We start from the raw sequence: 27862 nt of genomic DNA on the forward strand, positions 1-27862 counted from the left end.
CTGGGCCAGGCTGAAACCAGGAGCAGGAGCTTCTTCCAAGTCTCCCATGGGAGTGCGGAGACACACCAAATCCTTGGGCCATTTTCCACAGCTGTCCAAGGTGAATCAGTAAGGAACAGGATCATGGAAGCTCCAATATGGGACTTGGGCAGGACAAGCAGTAGCTTAAACTGCAGCTCTACAGCACCGTTCATTTTTGAGAAGGCACTTTCTGTCATTAAGGAACCACTGCCATGCTAGAAGGGGTCCTGATGGCCTGAGCTTCCTCTCCCACAACACCCAGTGCAGCAACTCTCCTTAGCAGCAGGACACATATTAGTGGCACTGAATGGAATTGGCATTTCAATAGCTCTTCTTGTGGACACAGAAGGACGTTAATCTTCGGTGGAGATTACACCTCCTTCTTCTCTTCCCTGAGATCAGCACTTCCTAGCTGTTTTGTACGTGGAAAGCTGAGTCGGGAATTACAGGAGCTACATTTTGTCCAATGAATGACAATTCATACTCCACTGTGACACAGCCATCTGGCAGGGCATGGCCAGACAGCACTCCTAAAAAACAGACATGACCTTGGCACACTCCAAACCGAGTTTCCCAGCCCTGCACAACTGCCAGCATGGAAAAATTAGCAGCTCAATAAGTAACAGTAGTTTAACTCTGAATCGATGTAGATTACAGTAATGGAAATCCATTTAAACTAAAGGGCCACAATACAATGCTATTTCAGGCTGAAGTTTAACCGTAACGGTACAATATGGCAAAACTCCCATCTAGCTCAATTGTGAGAAATCAATTTCCTATTGAAATCAGAGTTAGGACACAACCAGTTAAGGCCTGAAATATACTAAATAATTTTTCCATATAGATAATTTTGTCAGGGAGCAGGCACTGTGGCACAATGTGTTAAACCTCTGCCTGTGATGTTTGCCACGCCATGATGGTTACCAGTTCAAGTCCGGCTGTTTTACCTTTGATTCAGCTCCCTGTTAAGGTGCCTCACAAAGCAGAAGATGGGCTAAGCATTTCTGCCCAAGTACCTACGTATGTGCAAGACCAAGCAGAAATTCTTAGTTCCTGGCTTTCGCTCAGCATAGTCCCAGCCATTGCAGTCATTTGGGAAGCAAATCCACACGTGAAAGGTCTGTCTCTTCCTCTATAGAACTACTTTTCCTTTCTTCTTTCTCTCTCTCTTTTTCAGATTTAGTACTGAAAAGCAGACTTGATAGAGAGAGAGAAGATCTGCATCTGCTAGCTCAATCCCCAGCTGGCTGCAGCAGGCAGAGGATCCAGAAGCTTCTTCTGGGTCTGCCACGCAGGTTCAGGGTGCCAAGGCTTCGGGCTATTCTCCACTGCTTTCCCAGGCACCGAGCGGGGAGCTGGATGGGAAGTGGAGTGGTGGAGGGACGAGTCAGGAGCCATTTGAGATGCAGGTGCCACAGGCTAGAGGACGTCACTGACCCCTATAACCAGCTTTTTAAACAAATAAATAATCTTTAAAAAAAAAAAAAGAAAAATTTTGTCCTTACTAATCATCCAATATTCAGACTAGCGAACATCTAGATTAACAACTCACGAATCTCCACAACGCCCTTCTGCAAGTTGTACTTTCAGGAAGCTGCAGCCCACGATCTATGGGCAGCCTCTAGGACCCAACACTTGGAAAGCTCAGTTCCTCTTTCTCTTAGGAGCCCAATTACATTTGTGACTTATTTCTAAAGGTGACAAGTTGCATTGGCCTGTCCAGTTCTGTAATATAAACTCCTTCTCTTAATCCCCTCCCCGCCCCCATCCCCCGTCATGCAGGTGCCCAGGCACACTCACCGGATGAAGGATGGTACCCAGAATGTTCTGGTTGTGGCAGCTCTCCAGAATGATCTGAACGTCTCTCTGAAGCAGTCGCGACTCTGTGAAGAATTTGGCTTCCGCAGCAAAAGGCTCCGGGGTCTCGCTGCCATCTGCTTCCCGCCGAAACGTTGGGCACTGAAGCACAATGAGGCAGGTGAGTGAGAGGCTGCCGGGAGGCCGGGCATTCGCACTCACACTTAGCCTTCTAAATGCACACCACCACACAGCGAGACTCACGATCTATTCTATAAACACCAACAAAACTCAGCTATCACCTGAGCCTTGCTGGTAATGACAAATACAATTCACCTCATTGTGGGCAAAATGACTATTATTAGTTGAACCTGCCCAGTTACTTACAGCAAGAACAGATTTTCTCCTAGTTAGCTTTTAACTTCTACTTTTAAAATATATGTGTGTGTTTTAAACATGATATGTATGTATAAGTAACTACATTACAAGAAGGTTCAGAGTTGCTCAACCCCCTTCTTCTAGGGAAATATCCTCCAGATGGTCCATTCTAGACAACAGTGTTTTAAAAGCAAAAACAGAAAATCAAAGCTCTCTGATCCAATTAGGATTGTACTGCTGAAAGTTTTTAGTCAAAATGAGTATAAATTCCTCTGGTTGGTGTCAATAGCTCACAATAGGTAGGCAGATCCCACGTCCCCAAGCAGTAGCCACCCAACACTGAACTTTCACAACCCTCTCCCCGCCCACAGCCCAGGGCGAGCTCTGACCTTGATCCCAGACAGCATGACTGTAACCAGGTGGTAACTGGGCAGGAGCAGGGCCCTGACCACGCTGCCGTCCCGCACGTGCTCGATGATAGCTGTGGGACAGAACATTAGCAGAAGTCAGGCCAGGGAGAAACGATGCCCAGTGAAGCTTCATTCAACACAATTCCTTCCCCAAAACCCTGAGAAAGCTCTCGGGGAAACGCGGAAACACCGGCAGACCACGAGTAGCATGGAGTAGTTTCTTGCACAGATAACCCTAACCCAAATCAGTCCTGCTGCGCCGACTTCTGCACCTGCGGGACTCGAGCCACTTCGAAGCTCTGCTCTTGGGCTGGGATGTTTATCTGCGTACAAGGAGCCCAGCCAGAGTCAGCAGGGAAACAGCAACGACAAGGATTATATGGAAGCTTTAAAGTAGGGGCAGAACCTAAGTTTCTACCTCTAATTCCCCGCTTTTAGAAAACAGACACTCCCCAGGGGCGAAGTAGCAGCCATTTTACTCACCATGACAGCCACAGCATGGCCTCTACAAAGGGCGTCTTACAGAATGGGTGTGAACTGAATCCAAATACACTTCCAAAGCAACAGGGTGGTGTCTTTTTAACCCCCATTCCCCCAGGTGCAAAATAAGTTTTACAAAGACAGAAACAAACAGAAAAGCAATAGTCCACCAGATTCCACGGGTCTTCAGAAGGCCAGAGGACAGACAGAAACGCCCGGAGCCACAGCCATGTCTAACTGCGGGTCTCACCGTTGACAGGTTTCTGGTGGTGGGCGTCCACAAAGTGCCTCGGGTTCTCGATGGTGTACTTGAGGTCCCGGATGGTATGGGCACCACTGCCCTCACTCCACATCCCTTTCTTAGCCGCCTTGGCTTGTTCCTCACATTCTGCAAGCCGGCTCTGCTCAGGACTGGAATGTGAAAAAGAAACAGGTGTGACTGGTGTGTACGCAAAATCACCTGAGGCTGGTAGTGTTTTTAAAGATGTATTTATTTGAAACACAGAGTTACACTGAAAGTGAGGGTGAGAGACAGAGAGAGACAGTGAGGGAGCTATCAGCTGATCTGCTCCAACAGCAGAATGCAGACCAGGATGAAGCCAAGAGCTAGAACTTCCATGTGTGAGCACACAGGCAGAAGGCAGCCCAGTACTTGAGCCACCTTCTGCTGTTTTTCCAGCCCCACTAGCAGGGAACCTGAGCAGAAGTGGGGTGTCTACCCCAGCCTGGAACTGGCATTCAGTATGGACTCCCACTCAGTGGCCTAGCCCGCGGAGCCGTGTCACGGGCCTCTGACATGAGACTTGCACGCTTGTCCTCAGCATCATATCCCCATGCAGGGATAAAAACTTGTGCTGTCATACTAAGGCCAAGACCCAAGTCTGTAGCCAATCACCGCACATCCAATTTCTGGTTTCCAGACTTACTCCTTCAACCAACAGATTAAATTTTAAGAGCATTAAGTTTGACGATCTAAAGAGCACATATCTAGCTACTGCTATTATCAGCGATTAGAAGAGAACAGGCTTAGTGACTCAGAGGGGAGCTGCCCCAGGCAGAGACACTTCATGTATCCAGCTCACATTCGGAACTGGCATCAGCTCAGCTACGCAGGAGCAGGGTGACCTACGGGTCCCCTTATTCTCTCAGTTTATGAAGCAAGGCTAGGAAACACAGAATGCACACTGCCATCACAGCTGATTTCACCCCAAACTACTTCTGTGTTCAGGACAAATAAGGCCAACTAATCATGGGCCAAGCTGAAAACAGAAGCCTCCTCCTTCAGACAGGAAACCAAGCTACACACTAGAGCATCCAAAAAGCCATAAACCAGAACAAGTTTTACATTTGAAAGGCTGGAAATAGCTCTTTTCTCTTGTATCTGAGCTAAAGGGAGCAATGAACTAGTTGCAAAACCCTTCTGTTGTACAGTCTCTAACAGCTGGGGCCGTCAATGGGTGATTGTGTAAGTCACTTTCCTGCTCATCTTTTCTTTTCTTAAAGATACATTTTATTCATCTAAAACAGTTACAGAATCAGAGGAGTCCTCCCTCTGCTGCTTCACTCCTCATGGCCTCCACAGCCAGGATGGGGCCAGGGTCGGGCCAGGGTGAAGCCAAAACCCCTGTGCTTTTTCTAGATCTCCCACATGGTGCAGGAGCCCAGCACCTGGACCATCCTCCACTGCTTTCCCAGGCACCACAGGGGGAGCTGGGTCACTGGCGTAATACCCAACCATCTCACTGGTTGGCTTTTCCAGCAGGGATGGCCTACACTTCTTTTTCTCTTTTATTAAAAATGTATTTATTTTTACTGGGAAAAGTTGTGGAGAGAAAAACAGAGAAAGATCTTCCATCCGCTGCTTCACTCTCCAAATGGCTGCAGTGGCCAGAGCTGGGCCAGACTAAGCCAGGAGTCAGAAGCTTCTCCAGGGTCTCCCCATGGGTGCAGGGACCCAAGCACTTGGGCCTTGGTCCACTGCTTTCCCAGGCCAACAGAAGGAAGCTGGATTGGAAGTGGAACAGCGAGGACTTGAACTGATGCCCATACGGAATGCAGTGCCATACGCACAGGATTAGCCTGATCACCTGCCTGAGCCCATGACCTACACTTTTTATGTCAAAAATGTCCAGTACCTGTCCTGAAGACAAGCCCATCCTTAGAGATCCAAAATCAAGGCCAGAACTAAATGAAGAATGTAGCATGAGAGATAGAAGCAAAATACAAAACTGACAAAACTCAGAGCAGTTTGGAAGAAAAGAGATACTGAATCCCCAGGGGAGATATTCCAGTTGAGACAGTCCATACAATATTACTGTGGCATGTTGGTTTTTTTTTTTTTAACTATGACTGTTCATTCTGTTTGCAAAATGCATTCCCGGAAAACACTATAACAGTAATCATACCAGTAATTGTCCTTAAGGTAGAACTTTGACATGCCTCCAACTAGACTACATAAAACAATTAGCTTCAATCAACATAACTGCACACACCTCAATTACAGCATCGAGCAAGGATCTACGTGCAGTCAGAAAGGTTGTGGGAAGTAGATGGTGAGAGCCAGCTTCCCAGTCTGTGATCGCAGAAAAACAGCAGGTGTATTTTTTTTTGGGGTCTTTACTCACACACTTCATTGGTGTAGCTCATGTAAACATTTATCTCAAGCTTTTTCAACAACAGTCAGATAACATAACAAGGATGTAATGATTTAAACCGTATGGTTATGCCCTTTAAATTACTAACATAGCAAATCACTTATCAGAGGTTAAACTGTTCCAGTGAGCTATGGCCTCTAAATTACTAACACAGTACATCACTTCTCGGATAGCTGCAAGCCATCCTACTGAGACTCAATTCTTGTAAGCTTGAGCATGATGTACGTGTGAGAACTTTTATACACCTAACACTCTTTCCTCACAACCTTACATTGCCATTAGCTAAACTAATATGTTTTAACCTATCAATCAAACATGCACAGGGCTGTGGGACAAAACCGTCTTGAAATGCTTTTCAGAGACAAATTCACCTGACCCTCAGAGCAGCACGGAGGCCTCGCAGACGCCCCCACGAGCACCTGCTTTCCTTCTGTTTACAGGCTCTGCCTCGTCCACACAGAGCACTTTGGAATGCCAAGGGACCTGTTGGTTCGTAGTCATCCACGCCTGGGCAAGAAGCTCTCATCATTTTCACATTTGGGGGTGGGAATGAAAACGCAGTAAGGCCCGTCAGTTGATTGTCCTGCTTGCCCCACACCCCAAGGCTGTCAGTGGCACAAAGAGCAACGGGTACTCACGTGTTAGCTCTCACGCCTTCTCTGCGGGCGGCCAAACCATCTGCAACCAGCGACTCGGCAATGTTCTCCCCGTTGGTGTCTAAGGAGAATAAAAAGGGAATTCCATGCAGTAAAACTCCAATGGAACCACTTTCCACTTTTTACACCTAGCTCTTGAAGGAGAATGACAACACCGGGGAAAGCATGGCAGCGAGCACAGCATGTGTCCGGGAAACCTCCTCTCCCACACCGCAGAGGCTCTCGGCCTCGTCAGTCCATCAACCTTCTCAGGCCTTCGCAATTTCCCAGCGTGTCTCTCAGCTGAAGGCAATCCCAGGGACCAAGGGAGACTGACTAGCAAGACAAACTCAAGAGGCAGGCAGCACAGGACAGCGGGTAGCAGCTACCGCAGAAGAGAGGCCTGGAGCTGCGCTCTAACTCGGCTTCTGGAACAGCTCTGACAAAATCTCCCCGTGTTCTAAGCTGCCCTCACCCTTAGAGTGCGGAGAGCGCTTACCTGATGGGTTCTGGTGAGGAGAACACAACATCAGCTCATGTAAATCACCAACACCCGTGTAGCCTGGCAGGCACCGTCTCTCATGGGTCACTCCACCAAACCCACCTCTCGTCCACGCCGCCCTGAGCTCTGCTACGGTTCTGAGACACGGGGAACCCAGTGTCCAGGTCTCTAATCTCTCACACAGCAGCCATTCAAGGCCACAAAATCTAGTGTAAAGGTGATGAAGGCTCTAGCCAAGCACTTCAATCACTAATTGCACATCCACACTACTGAAAAGGCTTTCAAGCTCCGTGCAGGCTCTTAAATCTGTACTTGTCAGCCCAAACAGCAGAGGAAGGCATCTATGAGGAATCACCGTACAAGAGTCTTTAAAATGGCACAGAACAAGCTCTTAGAGAAACAGAAACACAGCAGAAGCTGATAGGCACTTTGAACAAAGAATAAATTCTGTAAGATTTATATTCAGTACACTGCACAGTGACTTCTGCAGGCAGCAGCAGGTACAGAAACCACTCCCAGACTCAATTTGTCTGCCTCCCCACTAGAGCAGGCCATTTCTACAGGGGCCGGTCAGGAGAAGAAAGATGCAAAGAGCAGTCCAATTCTGAGGCTGTGGACACTTCACACTGAAGACATTGCTCAGGTCAGCCAGATCACATTAGTAAAGGCGACACTGATTGGTTTCGTAGCTACAGGAACCCAAAGAGCGGCAAATCAAAAGCAAGGATTCAAAACCAAAGGACAAGATGACAGATGATGTGCCAAGAATGAAATTCAGGTTCAAACTGGTAAGTAGCCACAGAAACCAGCCAAGCGACAGTGTGCCCACGAGCTCTCAATGCTCTGTTGGCACAGAGAACTCAGAAATGGCTCAGTTGTAGAAAGTGAGTTCTGAATGAATGCTCCTTCAGAAGGAGACAACAAAATTAAAGTTAGTGGAGAAAATATTAGTGGACAGAATCTGTAGGTCAAGGTTCTCATTATGTTAGAGCCACAATTTGAAAATAGATTTTATAGCAATTAATTTTGAAAACCTCAAAAATGGGTTACAATTTCTATCAATAAAATAAAATAAATGCATGCATACTAACTATCTAAACCACTGTTGTTTGAACTGGCAATCAGGGACGGCTAAGTAAAATGAAAATTTAAAAACTCCAGCAACATCCTTCCATCACACACACATTTGGTTACGATGCTTGGAGTGGGGGCCAGCATGGTGACACAGCGAGCTAAGCCTCCATCTGTGGGCCAGATCTCATCTAGATGCCAGTGCTAGTCCCAGCTGCTCCACTTCCAATCCAGCTCCCTGTTAATGTCCCCATGAAAGCTGCAGATGGCCCAATTGCTTGGGCCCCTGCATCCATTTGAGACCCAGCTTCTGGCTTCAGCCTGGCCAAGCCCTGGTTATTGTAGCAATCTGGGAAGTGAAACAGTGGGCAGAAGATTTTCTCTCTTTACCTCTCATTCTCTATCTATATAGAGATACTTGGAGTGAAAACATTCAACAGTAGGTAATTTCAATCTTTCTTTTAGTAGATATTTATTGAATAAACTGTGGCAATTTTTGTTTTGGCATATTAGTGTTAACAAATTAAATTGTATCCGTTTATAATTTGAGTCTGTTTAAGAAACAGATGTCTTATACAACATCTTTAAGGATAATTTAAAATGTCAGCTTCCCTTATCAGCAAGTTGGCTATTTTGGCTAAAGACAAAATGAGCTCCTAGACGTGGTCTCTTCATACAAACACCTGTATCTGCAATCATTGGTGCTCTGCAATCAACTCTTGTGAGGAACAGAAGATTAACTAGTGCTGATGGAACTGAAATGCTTTAGGTAATGAAATGCTTTAGCACCTGTATTTTTAAGACAGTACAGTAACTGGTTACACTCAATAATAATGTTTAAGTACTTATTTCCTACAGGTTCTCAGAAAGTTCATGGGAATGGGTAATATCAAAAACCTAGGTGTGGATTTCATGATTTCCATAAAAATACATTAACACGGGGGAGCTAACAGTGTGACACAGAGGGCTAAGCTGCTGCTGCTTAAAGCATCAGCATCCCATGAGGGAACTGGTTCAAGTTTTAGCTGGTCCACTTTTCAATCGAGCAGAGAATGGCCCAACGTAATTATAATTGCACATGAACAAACACATACACACATTTAGCACAAAGTCTATGCCAGAGCTAGTTGTTTTACATATACTATCTTTCTAAACTGCCCAACAACTCAAAAATGAAAAACCAGGGCTTAGAGGAATACAGAATAAAATAAAGGTAGAAAACAGGAATGCCCAAATTTTTAATCAGCATCTACCTCACTTCAAAGACAATGTTGCTTGCATTCTAATACAAAATACGGAGCTGGGAAACAAACAAATCTTCCTTAAAGAGTCCCTAGAAGGAGAAGAAAGGCAGCAAGACAAATAAAGGAGAGAGAAGATGTGATAGGAAATCTATAGGAATTCAATTAGCACTCTGACCTATAAACACAGAGCCATCGCATTTCACAAGCTGATGGCCTCAATACGAGGCCTACGCTGCACTGGACTACGTGCACCCACAGCAAGCCAAGAGAGGGGCACGCAAGGGAATGCACAGGGGCCTGGGAGCATTCCAAGGCGACGAGGTATCCGAAGCACTTCTAGTTTCATACACAGCGAGTGCTCCAGACATGCCGACCAGGGTCCACAATGGTCTTCTAGCACACGAAAGCTGATCTCAGAAGGAACTAGTGAGACCCGATGCACTCTCTCCTCCTTGTAGCTCACCTTTCCCAAGGTAGATCATGCCATACTCGCGCCCCTGAGGAGTCTTGTTTTCTATCGTGAAACAGACTTCCTTTCCAATCAGCTTCTTCCGCAGAAACTCTCGAGCAGGAAAAGCCCAGGGCTGAAAGACAAAAAGCCAAATGACCACATCAGAACTGCCTGCTCCCCAACCCTGCCAGCTCGCAAGCAACTTCACACTGTTGATAATGTGAACTACTTACGGCTTCAGCGGCTTAGTCAAAACAAAACAAAAAGGATACCATGTCACCTGATCAAACAAGCACAAGCCCCCCAAAATACGCCCCGGAATTATCCAGACACTGAAACTAGCGCTTCCTGCAGTGTCTGTCCTGAGGTAGAGCTTACTTGGTTAATATTTGCTAACACTTTCATAGTATTGACCATGAGCCAGTTCCAACTCTTAGTGCGTCTATGTATCAACCCACTCCTGCTAAGAGAAGTGCAGAGGGAAGGCATCCATCAGTAACACTGAGCACCTCGATTTGTTTGCCCTTTCAGTTTGCTTTCACTGAGTGGTAAGCTAGAAGCATCAGAATAAGTTTGGGTGCTATTATTACTTGAGTGAATCCCCAGTCTTACTTCATTCCTACCACCTTTCCAGCACAGCTAGAGATGAAAAGGCATTGCCACAGTATCTCCTGCTGCTGCTCTAGCTTGAAGACTTTCTTAGACCCCACAGTTACAGCCCCTGAAAATACATGACCTTGACAAAGGATTCTTTTCACCAATTCAAGCCACAGGCACAGGGAGGGGTTACATTTTTCCACCCCACCACTTCCTAGGATGCTTTGGACAATGCCGCCCCATAACAGTGCCGTTTGTATTTCTAAATCCGGAGCTGGCTCAGCACCCCAAGTTTCCTTGGAACAACAGGAAAGGGGCAAGAGTTCAAGCAATATAAACTCAATAGGAGCTCATGTGCCAAGAGAGAATGCAAGCGCACAAGGGTGCACCCTCTCACTGGGGTCTCTTCAAGTTCTGAACTAAGGATGCATATGGGGAAGCCAAAACAGTGAGCCAGAAGCACGAAAAGGAAGCCCCTGCTAACTTTTTCCAGTTATGAAATGATTCCAGGGGCCACCAACAAGCTTTCTAAGAGAAAAACAATCCCACGATTTCCCAGAAAACAGCACTCAAAAGGAGGCAAGTCCACCAACAGCTCTGAACAGCAGTGCTGCCCCGTGCCACCTAGGAGAGCAGGTAGGTAAGGGCTCACACTCTCCCTGATGTCTCATCCTCTCTGCAAAGCATTCACATACCAAAAAGCCCACTATCCGGGGACACAGAAGTTCATCTTCTTGTTGGGACTCATTTCTACCCCCGGCTTGCTGCTTAAAATCAATCAACAAAGAATCTAATGACTGATAAATGACCTCAATGATCAGAGCAGGCCTGGTGGCTCAACACATCATACCACAGCTTACAAGGCTAGCTGGTTCAAGTCCCAGCTACTTCACTTGCAGTCCAGACCCCAGCGAACACACCAGGCAGGCATGGATGACGGGACCATGCAGTTCAGTCCCCGTGCAGAGTTCTCAGCTCCTGACTTTGACCTGTACCAGCCCAGGTTGTTAAGGGTGAGTTGGGGAGGGAGTTAGCAGATAGAGCATCAATCTCTCTCCCTAAAGAAAAAGAAAAACCTTAATTACCAGCCACATAAGGGAGACAGTGCTGAACCAGCTAACGTAATCTCCCACACTTTTATTACTTTAGTGATCCAACTATTCAAAAAATATGACTGTAGTGATGATTATGATTTAGTCCTGATCGTGCTAATAGCTGAAATTCAGTTCAGACACTGCTTTCTAAATACTTGGACAAGCTCTGACAAGACAGTCGCTCTCAAGGACACCAAGTGGTGAGCACTCACTTATCGAGGATGAGATCACAAGGAAACACCTAGTTATTCAGTGAAAATCCCCAAACCTGCCAGTCAGTCAGAAGTCCTCCAGATGCCTTCTAAGCTTGCTGAAGGAGCACCCTCGTGGCTGCTCAGCCCATGAACACTAGCTGAAAGCCACACTGAAGGCCTGAAGAGACATATTCCCAGCCCCATCAGAATGAATAATCTTCTTTTCCTGAACTACCCCTCTCAGTGTTCTATTCAGTGCTACCAAACCCAGGAAATGGACAAGATGCTAGTAAGAAGAGGGGCGATCAGACTCCCAGGCTACGCAGGGAAGGACCGCCTGCATTACTGCCCGCGGGGCTGAGGGCACTGGGGAGCAGCCTGTGGCAGCATGCACACACGGCAGCCCGGAGGGAAGCCATCAGTGCCAGCACAACTTCCAAGAACAGCCAGAGCAGAGCACAAGGCATTCCAGGAAGGAACAGGACGGCTGAACTGAAGGAACAACTGTGGCCTTTTCAAATGAGTCCCCAGAGCTTCAAGGAGAGACTCAAAATGACCTCTCCCCTTCAGAGGGCTCCCGAGCAGGAATCCTGGCAGCTCTCTCCCAGTTCAGAGCTGGGCAAGGCTGTTTTCACCTGCACCAGTGAAACAGAACTCTTTGATTATATTCTTTTGCTTGGTCAGGCAAACTCCTGAAACTCCAAGGATAAAACTGGATTCCAGCACACACGCAAAACCTTAAAGCTAGCTGCTTTTGTACTTGTGCGCAATACCTCTTTCTCGTCCAATCAGGCATACCACTGTACCACCGAGACTCCAGCTGTACCACCTCCCCACCATAGTCCTCAAAAGCTCCAGTGACCACGGTACTGTGACGTTCATTTCAGCTATTTCTGATGGAACATACACACAGAGCTTTACACACACAGCAAGAGTTCAATACATCCGTGGGAAATAAATATATAATTTCCACAGTGCCCATCAATGCAGTCTCCAGGAGCCTGGGGTAACTAGGCAACCATGGGGATTAGGCTGCAATAGGACAGTGATGGCTGGAGACACAGGAGCTGTTTTCACTGCCCAGGACTTTGGACAAAGCTAAGAATCTCTTGCAGGAAGATATCATGTGAGAAGGCAAAGAATAATGAAGTGAATGATATCTGGAACAGCAATACAAAGGAAAAAGAATGAACAATTCCATCCTTGATTCATCCTGAATGTCAAAAAAACCTGACATGCTCCAAAACAATGGAATGACAGCCAGAAAGGGCAGTGCCACAGTGCACGGTCCCCCGGGACCTGCCCCTGCCAAACTCCAGGAAGAGACGCCAGGGCCCTGTGGCTCTTCACGTTAGTCACGGTGTACCAGCTTTACGTCAGGTACACACCAGGCACAGGCACACAGCAGTGCGGGCAGGGCGGGGGGTGGGGGTTTCCTTTGAAGAGCATACAAGCTAGAAGAGAAAAACCTATCTACAGAGAATGAAATGTTGTGACAGCAATGACAGCACAAAGATGGGAGGGCAATGAAAGGAAATGTCAGGTGCGGCTTCTCAAGAGACAGGGGCTCCAAGGCCACCCAAGTAAGGAAGGAACACAGAGTGAGAGGGGGCGCCAGGAGACAAGGGCACTTCAGCTCGGCTGGGGCTCACATCCCAGAGGGATTCTGCATTCCAAAGGTTTATTTTCCAGGCTAAGGAGTTCAGACTGGTGACAGAGGTAGTAAGTATTCATTGGAACGTCTGCTGAAAACACTGAGCAAGGGAAGAGGTGAAATTGTGTTTCAGAAGGATGAGGGAGGATATGGAGAACACATCAGAGAGGAGAAGGAAGGCGAAGAGACCATCACTTAACATTCCAAGCACAGTCTCAGCTGGACAAAGAACAATGGCACCGAAATGTCAAGGACAGACAAGAGAGACTGTAAGGAGGCACAATCTCGAGGTTTTGATAAAGGCCCGAGTGGGAGGCCAGAGCCAGCCTGAGAAAAATGTCCCGTTTCCGAGTGGCATCGTGAGTTGGCATCACCAGGAGCCTGAGATACAGCAGCTCTGAAGGTGCAGCATGCTGCAGAGAAAATGGACTATAAATGAAATGAGAAATGGCTGTGGACTCGGGAAAGGTGCACTCTTCAGCCAGCAAACACCTCATGGGATTCTCTGAAGAGCAACCAGGAGAAACAATGACCCAGGCGTCCTGGGAGAGATAGATTAGCCTGACCAAAACAGTGAATGGAAGTACACTGCAATGCTGAGCAAGACCACACGGTACCTTCCAGGCAAGAGAGTTCTGGGAAGGTTACATTGTCCTCTTACAGGTGATGTATTAAAACAAGTCCCAATCGGCTTTGTGTTCCTCTGCCCTAGATTCTCACCCACAAACAGGAAATTAACACCCAACTCATCCTTCTTAGAGGTTATACTATTTCTTCCTTCAGGGGAAAGGAACTTAATCACCACCAGAAAGGATCAACACCCTTGCCTCTCAGAAACAGTCAAGTTATACAAAACACAAAACCAAGAAGAGGGGGAGAAAAGAAAACCTTTCAGATTGCTGGTTGGTCCATTTAGTTAGCTATAAAAATGCAATGCAGCATGTGGTCAAACATTGATAGGCACATTGGTAACAACAAATTACTAAGGAACCATAGCAATTTCCAAAACTAACAATGGTCAAGTACTTAAGATGCGTGCACTAAAGCACTTCACATCACCTTGGTGAAACTTCATCACACTTTGAGGTACACGCTATTATCCTATTTCCAAAACTTGGGGTCACTGATGCAGGATCAAAGAAATTATTTTAACCTACTCTGTCATTATTCCTAACTGATGGCTACTGGCAGAAATATAGCTAAATTTTTCTCTACCTCTATTATCTAATACTGCTTCGGTCTTTTTTGTTTGCTTATTGTTTAAAAAAAAAGGTGTACTTGCTTACTTGAAAGCTAAAACCAGAGCAAGAGAGCCTAAAAAAATTAAACAAACAAATAAATGAGGGAGAAAAACAAAAACAAACAAACAAGCAAAACAGAAGAGTGAGAGCCAGAGTGAAAGAGAGGTGTCTCCATCTGTTGGTGTCCGCCCCCCCCTCCCGTGAGCTAAGAGCAAGGCTGGGCCAGGCTGAAGCAGAAGCCAGGAGTCTCCTTCGGACAGGAAGTGCAGTAGGAGAGCCATCATCTGCAGGCTTTCCCGACACTGGACTAGAGAGCAGTGGCCAGGACTTTAAACTGGCACTCCAAGAGAGGAAGCATCGCTGCTCGACCTGTTGTGCCCAAACACCAGGCCTGGATGTCTTAAGTCTACCAAAACAGCCTGTTACAGATTTAAAAACTAAACACTTTCCTTGATAAGATAGCTCTAGGAGCTCACATTTTCCCTCCTTCCCTCCCTGGCAAGGAACAGCAGACAAGAGCTGCAGGCCAACTTGCCCAACGTCTACAACTTTGAGCAGAGGACCAACATCCCAGAATAAAGACACTTTCCCTGATGGCCACAGCACAACGGGAAAGCCTCACACCAGGACCCCCAAGTGTAAAAGCCACAGGTGTCAAGCAGACTAAAGCCACAGTTTTCCTGATACCCCCAAACTGGCGTTCCTGTGCGGGAGCAGTGGCCCCACACAGAAGCTTCCAGCATTCAAGGATGCATCACGCTGGTCAGCACTTACTGGTTACGGGCTGGCAAGGTAAGGAACAGCTGGTGGAACAAAAGTGCAAAAGCACTTCCACGTGTCACTGGAACAGGCAGTAGCAAGACACAAGTCACCTGAGAATCTCATAAAAAACTCCCTTCTGTAAAGAATCCTGAAAGCGCAAAAAGCTCCTACATCATGGGGTTCACAGATGCCTTTCGGGGTCATGGATCCCAGATGAAAACTCGTCAATCAAGTGCAGGTCTAGCATTTACGGGATGCCACCACTGATGAAAATGAACGCACCTGCTCACACAGGCATTACAAATCTCCAGGAGGACATCAAGAGATGAGCTGGGGAGAGAACATCACATTTCACTTACATCCAAGGTTCTGAGGAACTAAAAAATAAAGTAATAAAGGAGCTCTGCCTCAGCCAATAGCACTCCCTAGCAAGGCACACACCTACTTCACGTGACGCAGCAGAGCCAGGACCCATGAGCCAAGGGCATGGCTACAGGCCCTGCCACAACATAACACACGAGCAGATGCAAGCCAAAGTGGAGAAACCCAGAGTCATCAGTCCTACAACATGTTTGGAAAAAATAACAGAAAAGACCACGTCACAGTTGCATCAGGCAAGGAACAGAAGGGTCTGCGACTTGGTCCACAGCCTCTGAAAGGCTCCAGAAGCGCCTTACCTCATCTGGGGTATCTTTCCCGTCGGGCTGTGTGGCAGCTGCCCGACGGGCGAGGTTTCCAGCACGAATGTTGCTGAGGTTGATCTGCCTCTCGGGAGGCGGCCCACCACGTGGCTGCCCTCGGACGATGATAGCACACCCGGAGAGAACCTAAGCAAGGGAAAAAGAGAGAAAATGAGTAGTCCTAACAGAATACCACAAAAATATAGTTTGTTCACATCCGTACCCCAGCATGCCAAGCATTCCCTGGAACCTCAGAGACACTCAATCTGCTAAAAGACTAAAAAGAAACAAAACTGTTCTTAAGCCAGATCTACCACCAGTCAGCAGGTATATGGGCTGGACAGTGGGGCTGGCTGTGCTGAACTGGGCTTCAATGCCCATCGACATGCACGAGAGCTGAATGGGATGTGTGGGGACAGACTGGATCATTCTGCTGTACATACTGGCAAGCAGGGAACCAGGGCAGTGGGCGGGCCTGCTGAGGATTACTGAGAGTTGCCCCAACTGGGCTGCGGCTCCCACTGGTTTACATGGCCAAGTGTATGGTGGGCAGGATTGGGCTGGACTGCAACACTCATTGGTTTATGTAGAAGATGGGGCTGGAAACAGAACTGACCCAGCAATTGCAACCACCAGCATGTACCTAGGCTGTTAGGAGCAACAGACTCTGCCAGACCCTGACTGGCAAGCACACACAGAATAAGGTCTGGGATCACTTCAGATGAAGTTTCTTTGGGGACCCCCCCCCAATGGAACTGCTTGGCTCAGAACCCCAACCACAAAGAGAAGTGCAGGCTCCATTGTTTGACTGTGGAGTGCATGTGTCAGAGCCAAGCCTCCTGAGAGGCTCAGATGGAGCAGTGGACAGCATATCCAGGTGCACATGGAGGATATGGCAGTCCATTGGAACATACAGAGGACACCTGCTACCACAGCAGAGGACAGAGGACAGAACAAATCAATCATCTACCCCAGCCATGTGTTGGCAGTGAGTCTTCTGGGCAAACGGAGACTCGAAGGTGGACCATGTCAGCCAGTGTATACTGAAGAGATTTCATCGTACTTGGAATGGCGAGGTTGGCAGCAATTCAGAACTGTTGGACTATCAAAACCACTTGAGCAGTGCCCTCGGAGCATGCCCCACATGGGGACCCTGGGATGGGTGGGAGGCTGGGTGTGGCTTCTCCCTTTGTCTCACCCCTTCCCCCAGATACAGAAAGGAAAAAAGAGAATGTGGAAACAATGGTCTTACCCACTTTCCTGTAGCCCTTCACCCTTTGAGCCCTAACCAACTATGTAAAGATCACCAAAATTTTTAAAAATTAAAAAAAAAATAACCCCATGAACCCTTAGGCCAGATTCTGAAATGAGAAACACAAAAATACAAATAAGAATTAACCAAACAAAAACACTGACATGAACAGTCTGTGGTGGAAAGGCATAGAAGCCTGACAGCTTGTTCCAGCACACCACTGCTGCTTCGCTGTTAGGAAGGCAACATTCCCTAAACACTTGCCAACCCAAGACAAAACATAAGAATGAGAGGAGGCAGCAGGAAGAACTGAGCAGAAAATGACACTCCACTAGGGTCATACTGTATGATTACAACAGAAGAGTCTACTAAGCACCCTAAGGTTCCTCAGCGATTCTAACCCAGGAGACCAGGCCAGTGGCGACTGTGAAAAGAGTTCCTAAATTCACTGACTTTGACATGTCTGCAAGTGAGAAGGGATTTCAAATAGAGAAAAAAACAATGCAAGTTATTCTAACAGATCTTGGTCACTGAGGAAGCAAGTGGGCTCAAGTGGCGAATTCACTACAAGTGACTCAACGTGGCCACTCCATGGCTAATAGACAGAAAGTTAGGGGTTCATTAGTGCAGAATACTACAGGACAAACAGCAGGGGGTATGGCCTGTAAGTGCCAGGATCCCATTTGGGCACCTGTTTGTGTGCCAGCTGCTCCATTTCCCACCCAGCTCCTGCTTGTGGCCTGGGAAGACAGTGGAAGACGACGCAAAGCCTTGGGACCCTGCACCCGTGTGGGAGACCCAGAGGAGGCTCCTGGCTCCTGGCTCCGGATCAGCTCAGTTCCAGTTTCACTTGAAGAGTGTATGGAAGATCTTTCTGCCTCTCCTCTCTGTAAATCTGCCCTCCCGATAAAAATAAACACACACAATCTTAAAAATTAAAAATAATAATAATAATAATAAGGGCCCGAGAGGTAGTCTACTGGTTAAAGTCCTCACCTTGCACTTGCCTGGCTCCCATATGAGCTCCAGTTCTAATCCCAGTGGCCCCACTCCCCATCCAGCTTCCTGCTTGTAGCCTGGGAAAGTAATCAAGGACAGCCTAAAGCCTTGGGACCCTGCACCCACGTGGGGAGACCCAGAAGAGGCTCCAGGCTCTTGGCTTCAGATCGGCTCAGCTCCAGCCATGAGGTCACTGACAAGTTAATCAGCACACAGAAGATCCTCTCTGTTTCTCCTCCTCTCTGTGTATCTGCCTTTCCAATAAAAATTTTAAAACTTAAAAATACAGAAATAAAATCTCAGAAAGAAAAAACACCACGGGGTTCTCTGGAATTGAAAGAAACAGTTTTAAAGCAAGACAGGAGGGCTAAGCAGGCAATCAATTCCTGTATACAATTTCGTAGGTGATGTCTGTCCGGGACCTATCTACCTTCACTCACACTTTAAACTGTGAACTGAGAATCCATTTAAATCTGCACCGCAAGGAGAGGGTCTCTGCACGGTGGTGAAGGTGCTGCTTAGGCCACCAGCAGCACAGCTCAGTGCACCTGGCTTAGGATGCAGCTTCTTCCAACGTACACCCCAGGAAGCAGCAAGCGCTGCTCAAGCACTTGGGTCCCCACCGCCCAAACGGGAGACTTAGATAAGGTCCCTGACTGCCACCTCTGGTCTAGCTTACCATGAGCTTTGGGCATTTAGGGAATAAACCAGGAGATGGGAGTTCTCTCTCCAAGTGTGTGTCTGTCTCTCTGCCCTTCAAGTAAAGATGAAAATAATTTAAAAAAAAAAATCTTAAAAGGAAAAAGTTCAGAGAGCCAATGCTAGCATTCCACAGAGTACTGGTTAGAATCCTGGCTACTCCCCTTCCCATACAGCTTCCTGCTAAAATACCTAGGAATACAACGGAAGATCAACCAAGGGCTTAGGCCTCTGCCCCCGTGGGAGACCCCGACAGAGTTCGAGGCTCAGCATAGCCCAGCCCCTCTTGCAGTCATCTGGACAGTGAACTCGCTGGTGAAAGACGCCTCTCTCTGCTAACTCTACCTTTCAGATAAATAAGCAAAATTTAAATAAATAAAATCCAAGGAGAAATACCTTATAGGGGAAAAATACTGAATATTTCCAAGTGAGACATAAAAAAGACAAAGGGCCTATATAATCAGATCCCTTACATCTCCCATGGCACCCGAAGAAGCCATTTTCTGCTTCTAAAAGATAAGACATCCGAAGACATCTGACACAACAGGCTCCTGGGGAACGAAGCAGTGGATGGAGGGGATTGTCTCTTTCAAATTACGTGGAAAATTAAGGGGACATGTCATCTAACTTGACCAGCAATAACCATCAGTTGACTCATTCAATTATTAATTCAGCAATTAAAAAAAAGGAAAACCAAAAACACACTAAAACTCCTCTTGGGAAACTTATATTCCACTGAAGGATAACAAACTCAGTAACATATCATTTATCAGAATTTTAACTTCAAAACATCAAATTGATAATGGATAATTGCTGTCAAAGCTGCACTGATTCCTGCTGCAAGTTTTCACAGATGCAGTCATGATCCTTACCTACTAATTTATTGGACACAGAAAGCAAATCATGTTTACTGCTTTATTCAATTAGATTAATAAAAAGACATTCTTAGAAAACCATCTTAGACTATCTGATCCAGCAAGAGGTTTGTGAGACCAGCTGTCACAGTGTGTCTGAGGTTATGGATGAATGTTTTTCAGCTCTGCCAATTGAGGCTTCAGAAGGATGGGATGTGATGCCAAGACCCCAACTGCAGGGCACAGGCACAAGTCAGATGAACACAGAAGTGAACACAATGCAGTTGCAAAGAAAATGGAGACTGCAGCTGTTCCTCCTAGTCACAGCTCTGCCAGGAGACTGACCTGCAGTACAGGCAGCAGTAAAATGTTGCCCAGCAACAGGAACACCACATTCACTCTTCCGTAGATTCTAGAAAATGACTTGCTATATTTAACTCCTTTAGCCCCCAGACCACTGAAAAAAGAGAAAACTTGGGACCAACATTGGTTAAGCCACCCAAGCTGCCCACTTCCATCCAATTCCTGCTAATGCTCCTTGGACAGCAGCGGAGGGTGACTAACTGCTTGGTGCCTTATCACCGCTGCTGATTCACAACAAAAAAAGAATGAAGTTCAAATTTCATTTTTCAAAAATAACATTTTATTGGGACATACCAAGTTTGCTCACTTACATAGCATCTAAGGTTGCTTTCGCACAAGATGCCAGGCTGATTAGTTAGGACAGCTGGCACACAGCTTGCAAGGCCTAATGTATTTACTACCTGGTCCTCTAGAGGATGAATCTGTAAAGCCTTATATGGAGCATTCTGACACGGGAGTGGGACAATTACTAAACGGAAGGTGGTCTGAACAGAAAGTGCGCAGAAAGGGTCTGGACCGTTTTCCACTCTGCAAGCGCTCATCTGGTAAGAGAAATGGTAGATGGCAATAAGAAATACTTTCAGATTCAAGTCATGTCAGCAGTGACCTGTTAATAGCTTGATCACTTTCGAAATGGGTATGAAAAATACATAAGAAACATTGTGAAACTTACACAAGACAGCATTTCAACACAGAACCAACCTAAAAATTCAATGGCTATGATATGGAATACCTAAATATCAGCTGAAGATTCCTAGGGTATATGGGACAGGTGGGTATTTCCTCTGGGGAAATAAAACTAAAAACAAAAAATCTTTGTAAATTCCTCCACCCCTGACTTCATGGAGAAGCTTCCTCTGATTTATCAGTTGCGATTCCCACCCTCAAATCAGCAGCTGCTTTGACTGCAGCCGCATTAGCCTGCTACATCCACCAGCATCCAGCACCGAGCGCCACTTCCGGGAGATGGAGAGCTTGGACTCAGCCCCACCCAGAACCAGGCACTATGGCCACTTGGCTGTGCCAGATGAAAGCTAACTAACTCTAACTCTCCCTGGCAGATGGAAGATAACTGCGCCTCTCTCTCTTAATAGTATTTTAAATATATAAATGACTAAGTAAGTCTAAAAAAAACCTGCAACGTTCCCTCATCTTTAAATGGTTTTACCACCATCTTCTCTTTGTTAATTCCATAAGATACCTAACAATGCCTGATATTGAGCAGGATCTTTTTCCTCTTCTCTCTCTCCTGTTAGGCCTCACAACATTCTGAGGAAGCATGTAAGAACCTTCATTATCATGTTACAGATGAGAAAATAAGATGACGATATCAGGGAGGGAACACAGATCTTCCCAAGGCTCTGCTAATGAGCCCCAAATACCATACAGCCCCGGGACTGGCACCATGGCACAGCATGTCAAGCCTCTGCCTGCAATGCCAGCATTCTGAGTGCCAGTTCTTGTCCTGGCTGCTGCATTTCAGATCCAGCTCCCTGCTAATGTGTTTAGGAAAAGCAGTGGAAGATGACCCAAATCCTTGGGTGCCTGCAGCCGCGTAGGAGATCCAGAGAAACTTCTGGCTCCTGGCTTCATAGCAGCCCAATTCCGCCACTGGAGCCACAAGGAGAATGAACCAGTGGATGAATGATATCTCTCTCTCTCCCCTTCTCTCTGTAAATCTGCCTTTCAAATAAAAAAAGCTAATTCTTAAAAAAAAAAAAAGACCCGAAGCCAAAATACTGCTGACTCATATAAGAGAACACCACACGACAGGGTAGGCATTGGCCTGGCACTAAACCCTGCTTGGGACATTGCATCCCACATCAGAGCGCCTGAACCCAAGCTCTGCCTCCACTTCCAATGCAACTCCCTGCTAAAGAGCACCACAGAGGGCAGTGGGTACTGGCTCAGGGCTGGAGCCCCTCAGCACCCCTGCTAATGAGCAGCAGCAGAGGGCAGACAGGACTTCCGGCTCCTGACTTCATTCAGCCTGCGCCAGCTCTGGCTGTTGTGACCACTGGGGGACCCAGCAAGCAGACCTTCTCTCCTTCCCACCCACTCCCTGCCTCTCAAAAGAAATAAAAGAATACTAATAATAATCTCTCCAAAAACAAAAACCTAACTTCTGCCCAACTGCTCTTCCAGCTTCTTGGATCACCGGTGACCCTCTGCGTATCCCACCATCCACTACGGGACCGACAAGAAAGCCTGTATCAGGCTGTCTGGACTTTGCACCTCCAAACTGTGAGCTGCATGAATCTTCTTTTTTTTTATACATTAGCTGCCTCAGGTATTTCTGTGTAGTAATGATAAAGCTGGCAAAGACATATGTGTTCATTTCATGATCTATTCAATGGCACATTTGGCACATTTTTGCATTTCCATGCATTTTCTTGATTGCACCATTTAAAACAATCCCAGGGGCATATTCCTGACTAGCTGTCTACTATTTCTAAAAGCAAGAACGTGACTGTGATGTACCTGGGAGAAATCACATGTATTGGATGAAATTCATTTAAGCATGAGTTATAGTGCTGTTCGCTCTAAGTTCAGTGTGAGTGAATCAATAATATGGATTAAATAAGCTGTCTTTCAACCAAAGCACACATAGAACAAGGTTACTTATTGATCACCTGATGAAAATACTGTGACCAGAGGCCCCAAGGGACCTAACCTCACATAATGGGAAGCAGCAACAATTCATTATTCACTAAATCTGTGTTTGCACTCCTATAGTACAGAACTTCTATGAGTAACGATCACATGTAATAACACCAAGATGGTCTTAATTTAATTACAAAGGGCAAAGGGCAAAGAAGAGACAAGGGCAGTTAACCAGTTATCAGCTACGGCCAAGCGAGCAAAGCTACTCCACTGCAGAGTGCATGCGAAAACCCTGATGTCAAACTCACAGCAGTGGGCCCCCAGCCTTGACACTACCTCCTTTCCCGCAAACCCAAAAGCAACCACGTCCAAAGGATTGTAGGGACTGTCTGATCCCAAAACAGTTCACAGCTTTCTCCTTGCCCTGTCTCTCTTACCAAGAGCCAAGGGAAGTTAGTGCAAACACTTGGCTGGCACTTTCCCTCCCCAAATTCTCAGTAAAAGGTTCCTGACTCTTAGGGCAACTGTATCTGGCCCTAAGTGATCCAGAAGACTGTGCCAGGAGCTCTTCTTTTCTGGGTGGTACCTGCAACGCCTCTCATCTCTGAGTTTCTTGGCTTTACAGTAATAAACAAGCAATGAATGATAAACAGCTGGAGACTGTCTGAGAGGGGACACAGGAGTTACCAGTACTATTATTGGCAATGTTTGAAATTATTTCAAAATAAATGTTCTAAACATAAGCTCACAGTGGTTAAATATGCTTTAGGCTGTTTTAGAGCCTCAGTGGTAAACACGTTACCAGCAGATCTCATGATGGTTATGAAACTCTAAACCCCATGGCGTTCTTTTCTTTCTCAATGCACACACACCTTCCAAACAAACCCAAGCTCCTTTTGTGCCTCACGGGCTATTAACTTTTCAATGACATTTAACAATCTTCTTCAAAATGAAGTTAAAAGTTACATGCTTTCAAATCACAGAATTCAACCTTTCTCTAAGTACACTGCTCCAGAAGATCTTGGGACAGTATGCACATCAAGAGAGTATTAAGTCTCAGCGCAGCACCATAGCCTAGTGGCTAAAGTCCTTTTGCCTTCTATGCACCAGGATCCCATTTGGGCGCTGGTTCTAATCCCGGCTGTTCCACTTCCCATCCAGCCCCCTGGGAAAACTGTCGAGGACAGCCCAAAGCCTTGGGATCCTACACCCACATGGGAGATCTGGAAGAGCTTCCTGGCTCCTGCCTTCGGATCGGCTCAGTTCTGGCCATTGCAACCACCTGGGAAGTGTACCAGTGGATGGAAGATCTTTGCCTCTCCTTCTCTCTATAAATCTGACTTTCCAATAAAAACAAACAAATCTTTCTTTTTTTAAAGAGATTATAAGTCTGTTTCGTGGCCATTTTTGTTTGTAGATTCCTTTCTTGATCCTCTGTCAGTGAAGTAGCCCTCTTGCTCACAAGGCATACCCTTTCACTTTCCCTCTCACTCTTCTCAGCGGTCAATCAGAGCCATCTGCATCCATTTCCATCCTTTTCCCCAACTGCAGTTCCTGCGATCTAACACAGAGCTCTTTCCACGTTTGCATCTGGACTGACTGACATACTAGAGACCAAACAAGTGAGAGGCACAGCAGGCCTCTGATGGGAGAGAACTAGGATCACAGACCTCACACCCTACCTCAAGCCGACACAATTACCTCCATGTTAACAAGAGTCCATGCAAGTGCTAAGTACAGTAAAGCTAAGTTTCCTCCCTGGCCAACGTGCTGAGATACCTGTGCATTCCGTTTCCTCAAAGGCGCCTTCCCACTCTGCACACTAGGTCAGTTGTTCTGCATATCTCCTCTCTCACGGAGTCCGTCACAACATTCAAACCGAACACAACTGATTACTACCAGGCTTTTCTATGCTAGGACAAGAACTGCATCTCTCTGCTCACCATGGAAGGTCCAGGGTCTGAGAACAAGACCAGAAACAAGTTATTTTCCTAAATAAACACTGTCCTACTGTGTGTGACATGCGGTATTAGACTCCAAGGACAAATTTTCACATGCTCTTCATCCTTAAACAGGAAGCCAGCTATTTCTCCCCTCATTTGGATTCTTCACGCCCAGAGCGAACAGTAGGTCACCCTTTTCTCTCCACCACCTTTAATGCATCATTTCCTTCTCATCCAGCAAGTTCACATTACTCTGCCATCTACTTCCTTCATGAATCCTCTTATTATGACATGTCAAATTTCCCTTGCTGCCTTTTCAAGAGCAGGTACCTCATCAAGTACCACTTCCTGTGAGCTGTCAAGGTAACTATTCTTAAAAGAAACCACTCAAATCTACATCCCTGACCACTCAGGAGACTCTCACAATTAGCTGTTCAATATTCAATTGTCTTCTCACTTTCCTCATTTACTTCCCACATTCCCCAAAGGGATACTTGGCATCTGAGGGAACGCTATTACCTACCCAATGATTGTATTTGCCACTGGTTTTGGCGTCCACTCTTGCTACTAGACAAGGCTCTCTCTGTAGATTTACATTAGGGTATCATGGTAACAAAACATGGATCGAAACTAGCAGCAATGATAGTAAAATGATTTCCTTTCACATTTGGGGAAAACTCAAAAGAAAAAGTGGATTAATATATAACACAATGTGAAAGGAACGGTAGCGCTTAGCACAAGTCACAATCAAGCTTAAGCTAGTACCATCAAATCAGTTCAGGGTCTAACAGGTTCCAGATCCAACCCTACAACAGATAATAACTATAAAAAATCAATGCATCATTTAACATAATGGGAAATGACATGTCACCACTAAAACCATCAAAGTTTAAACTGATGTGCATGTTAGTGTCTATTCTAAGCAAAGTGGGTTTCTCATGCCTGACAGTGACATGGCTAATCGTTCCAAGGCCATGCCTCTGCATATTTCCTAATCACTGGAATAGAATACTATTTACCTGACACTTATGGATCCTAGTCCATACTCCAAGGGCATGGTATAATATGAAATATACTCCATCTCTTGTTCTCAGTCTGAGAGTTTAAGGCATCTGAAATTTCAACAGAAGAATCTTTTGTTATTCATAATGAGTCCCTTAGAGCCTCCTGAGTTTGTTACTGAGTTTATTACTATATGAGTAGGGTCCTCAAATAGCACTAGGACGGGACGAATCAATCACCCTAAAGACAGACCAAAGATTAGAGGCCTGGAGGGAGGCCAACATCTAACACAAAGACTGGAAGCTCTGATGGGCTTCCTGGTCACTGGACCACATGTCATGTTCAGAGGGCAAGGGGGCCCTGCATGTCTGCACATGCCCATTTCTTTATCTAGCTGTCCATCTCTAGCCTTTATGTATTTAATTTTTTTTTATTTGACAGGCAAATAAAGAGGAGAAGCAGAGAAAAGGGGAGAGAGAGGGGTCTTCTATCTGCCAGTTCACTCCCCACATGGGCACAAAGGCCAACACCAAGCCAATACAAAGCCAGGAACCAGGAGCTTCCTTGAGATCTCCCAAGCGGATATAGAGGCCCTAGGACTTGAGCCCATCCTCCACTGATTTCCCAGGCCATAAGCAAGGAGCTGAATCAGAAATGGAACATCCAGGATTATCAATCAGCACCCATATGGGAAGCCATAGCCACAGGCGGAGACTTAACCTACCAAACAACACATTCAGCCCCTTTTACGTACTTCATAATATATATGTCAATGTCAAGTAGTTTCCTTGCCTTCTGTGAGCAATTCTAGCAAATTTCTGAATACAAAGTCGTGGCAGCGGCAGTCTGAAGGAAAGGTCACTGTGACTTGCGTTTGCAACGTCCTGAGACTGGGCCCTTCAGATGGACAGCACAACTGATCTGACATCCCGTTAATACTGCCTGGAAAAATTCTTATCATTGGAGGAAATCTCATACACATTTGGTCATAGAAGTGTTATGTGCTGACTGGGACAACATGGTTGAGAAAAGGCTCTGGGTTCACTCTTGCAGCATAGTGCGTTAGGTTGCCACTCAAGGCACCAGCATCTCATACTACAGTGCCGGTTTGAATCCCAGCTATCCCAATAAAGACCCAGCTCTCTGTTGATGTTCCTGGGTAAGCAACACAAGTTAGCCCCAAGTTCCGGAGTCCCTGGCACCCACATGCGAGACCCAGACAGAACTCCTCTGGCTCCTGGCTTTGGCCTGACCAGGTGAAGGTTGCGTGGTCATTTGAAGAGTGAACGAAGACACAGCAGCTCTCTGTAATTCCCTCTCCCTTTGTCAATGGACAGAGGCAAGAGCTGGGGGAGCAAGACAGAATGCAGAAGCCTAGGATGTCATGCCCGGGCTACTCAGTTAATTAGATCTGTCAGTCCAGCCCCTCTTCCTCAATTCTGACTCCCCAACTACAAAGCCCAGAGAAAGGAGAGCAGCGTAGCTACTGTTCCCTGGAGGCCCAGAACAGGCAGAGTGCAGGTGTTACACTACTGCTAGTCTAAGAAGGCCACGGCTGCTGGCACCTCATTCCTCCTCCTCACAGCACTATAAACCATGAAGTCAAACTCATGGGGTGGGGGAGCTTTCTATCAAATAGAGCTAAATGAAAGAACAAATCTTAAAATATCTTACTGAAATGAAATTATTGCATTCACTGTTTATGAGGTTTTGCTCTTGCAGTCACATCCATTTTTTCCCCAATGACATATTGAAATATGGATGCGACAGTATCGAGCAAAATACCGATATTGTTCACAGTGAATCATCTCTAAAGCACATTTAATATATTTATTTTGGTTTCTATGCAGGATTAACAACCGGATTTGAGGAGGCAGGTTAACTTCAGTGTTACCCATAAAAAAAAAAACTGATTTTTTTCCTATTTATGTCAAGCTTGTTGGCAGACTTTTCCTATTTGAAATGTTGACAGTTGATTTTAGATGTCAAAATAAAATTCACATGACAAATCTGCCTTGGCCGTTTCAGAGTCCTTTATTGCTGAGTTAAGGCGGCATCCCAGGAGGCTCCTCATCATCTAAAGCTGAGCGAGACTGAAACACAGATTAAAGCCCAAGTGACAAGGCCTGGTCCCGCTTTCCTGCCAGCACTCCAGGCCACACACACACACACACCGTCCTTGCCTGCCTCCTCTGCAGGAAGTTAAACAAGGACACTGAGCATGCGTCTTATTGGAAACACCCATGACACTCTTCCCCAGCCTATGATAACAAGAAAGCCC

At 46.3% G+C, this 27862-nt stretch overlaps 1 protein-coding gene across 2 annotated transcripts in view; it reads right to left on the bottom strand.

Annotated features, from left to right (window-relative positions):
* SND1 (staphylococcal nuclease and tudor domain containing 1) overlaps positions 1–27862 on the bottom strand; it is a 375610-nt gene that overhangs the window by 334134 nt on the left and 13614 nt on the right. For both annotated transcript variants that reach the window (XM_041002494.1, XM_041002495.1), the window contains exons 2-7: positions 15863–16012; positions 9656–9776; positions 6379–6457; positions 3337–3497; positions 2586–2677; positions 1822–1980 (exon numbers count right to left, since the gene is read on the bottom strand). In XM_041002494.1, the coding sequence (XP_040858428.1) occupies positions 1822–1980; positions 2586–2677; positions 3337–3497; positions 6379–6457; positions 9656–9776; positions 15863–16012 (762 nt within the window). The remainder of the gene's footprint in view (positions 1–1821; positions 1981–2585; positions 2678–3336; positions 3498–6378; positions 6458–9655; positions 9777–15862; positions 16013–27862) is intronic.

Source organism: Ochotona curzoniae, unplaced genomic scaffold (assembly GCF_017591425.1).
Source record: "Ochotona curzoniae isolate NIBS_2020 unplaced genomic scaffold, NIBS_Ocur_1.0 scaffold_2476, whole genome shotgun sequence".
Lineage (NCBI taxonomy): Eukaryota > Metazoa > Chordata > Mammalia > Lagomorpha > Ochotonidae > Ochotona > Ochotona curzoniae.